General features: G+C 45.9%; 1 protein-coding gene across 1 annotated transcript in view; it reads left to right on the top strand.

The window, feature by feature from the left end:
• Positions 1-837: 837 nt before the first annotated feature.
• ppt1 (palmitoyl-protein thioesterase 1 (ceroid-lipofuscinosis, neuronal 1, infantile)) overlaps positions 838-1,464 on the top strand; it is a gene marked incomplete at its 5' end in the record, with an annotated part of 6,054 nt that continues 5,427 nt past the window's right edge. Inside the window, 1 exon segment of the mRNA XM_037693553.1 lies at positions 838-947. Coding sequence (XP_037549481.1) covers positions 838-947 — 110 coding nt within the window.

Below are 1,464 nucleotides of genomic sequence, written 5' to 3'. Positions count from 1 at the left end.
TCTGATGTTGTGTGACAGTTTGTTGTTGTATGACAGTCTGATGTTGTATGACAGTCTGTTGTTCTGTGACAGTCTGTTGTTGTATGACAGTCTGATGTTCTGTGAAAGTCTGATGTTGTATGACAGTCTGATGTTGTATGACAGTCTGATGTTGTGTGACAGTCTGTTGTTGTATGACAGTCTGATGAACAGGGTGCTAAATTATTATTTTATATATGAATATTTTTCTGTTCAGTGCCTGAGACGACTTCTGTTTTGACTTGGAGCTACAGAAATAAACTGAATTGAATTTAATCGAGGTAGAAGGAAAGAAAGTTCAGCTGATGTTTGGAGCTAAAGGTTTTATTTCTGGAGGTTTGGTCTCAGCTGGAACCAAAACCAAACATTTTCTGTAACGTGTTGAAGGTAAACGGGCAAAAATCGCTGAACAGAAGCTAAAATCAGCTCAACCGGCTAGGAGCTAAAAAAAAAAGGTAAAATAGTTAGATGGAGGACAGAAGCTAAAGCTAAAACTAGCCTTAGGAGAGAAAAGACAGCAGCTGAAGCAGACTTTAATGAAGACAAAGTTTCTGAAAAAACTAGATCTCGGTTTAATTAAAGGTAAAATGTTTGTAAATAAAGTTAAATATTTTGAAAGAACTAATAAAAGTAGAAAAATAAGAAAAGTTGCAGCTCCCATCTCCTGAAGGAGCTGAAGGTTTGGTCGTACAAACAGCTGAAGGTGTGCAGGAGTGAATTCAGAAAAGAGCTGAAGTGGAGCCGTCTTCTTGTTCACTCACTCACTGTTTAATCAGTGGTTGAAACGTGCACTGACGTGAGCATGCACGTGTCCTGCAGGTGACAGCTGCTGCAACCCGCTCAGCCTGGGCTTCTTGAAGAAGACCATCGAGGAGGAGATCCCTGGGATCTACGTGATCTCCCTGATGATCGGGAAGAACGTGGTGGAGGTACGATCCAGCTGCTGGAACATCTGGAATCGTTCCGGGAGGTCCGGTCATTTTAACAACAGAACCAGGACCGGTCAGAGCAGCTTCCCTCATCTCTGCTTCTTGGGTTTTCTGTTCTGAACCGGGTCATTAAAGAGAACCGTCTCATGTCTGCCCCCCCCGGTCCATCCATCCGTCCTCAGCTGCTGAACAAAGTCCAGATGTTTTCAACTGGTGTTGTTCCGTGTCCTGACAGAGTCTAACCAACATGTCGCCTCTTCGTGTTTTTACAAACTGAAAGTTCCTCTGCAGCGCCGCTCGGTCCGTCCAGATCCTCGGTCCTTCCAGACCCTTGGTCCGTCCAGATCCTCGGTCTGCCCAGATCCTCGGTCCTTCCAGATTCTTGGTCCGTCCAGACACTCGGTCCGTCCAGATCCTTAGTCTGTCCAGATCCTCGGTCCGTCCAGACCCTTGGTCCTTCCAGACCCTTGGTCCGTCCAGATCCTCGGTCTTCCCAGATCCTCGGTCCGTCCAGACC

This window comes from Nematolebias whitei, chromosome 19 (assembly GCF_014905685.2).
Source record: "Nematolebias whitei isolate Nwh7 chromosome 19, NemWhi1, whole genome shotgun sequence".
Taxonomy (NCBI): Eukaryota; Metazoa; Chordata; class Actinopteri; order Cyprinodontiformes; family Rivulidae; genus Nematolebias; species Nematolebias whitei.
The sequence above is the reverse complement of the archived record's forward strand: the minus strand, read 5'-3'. Positions and strand labels throughout refer to the sequence as shown.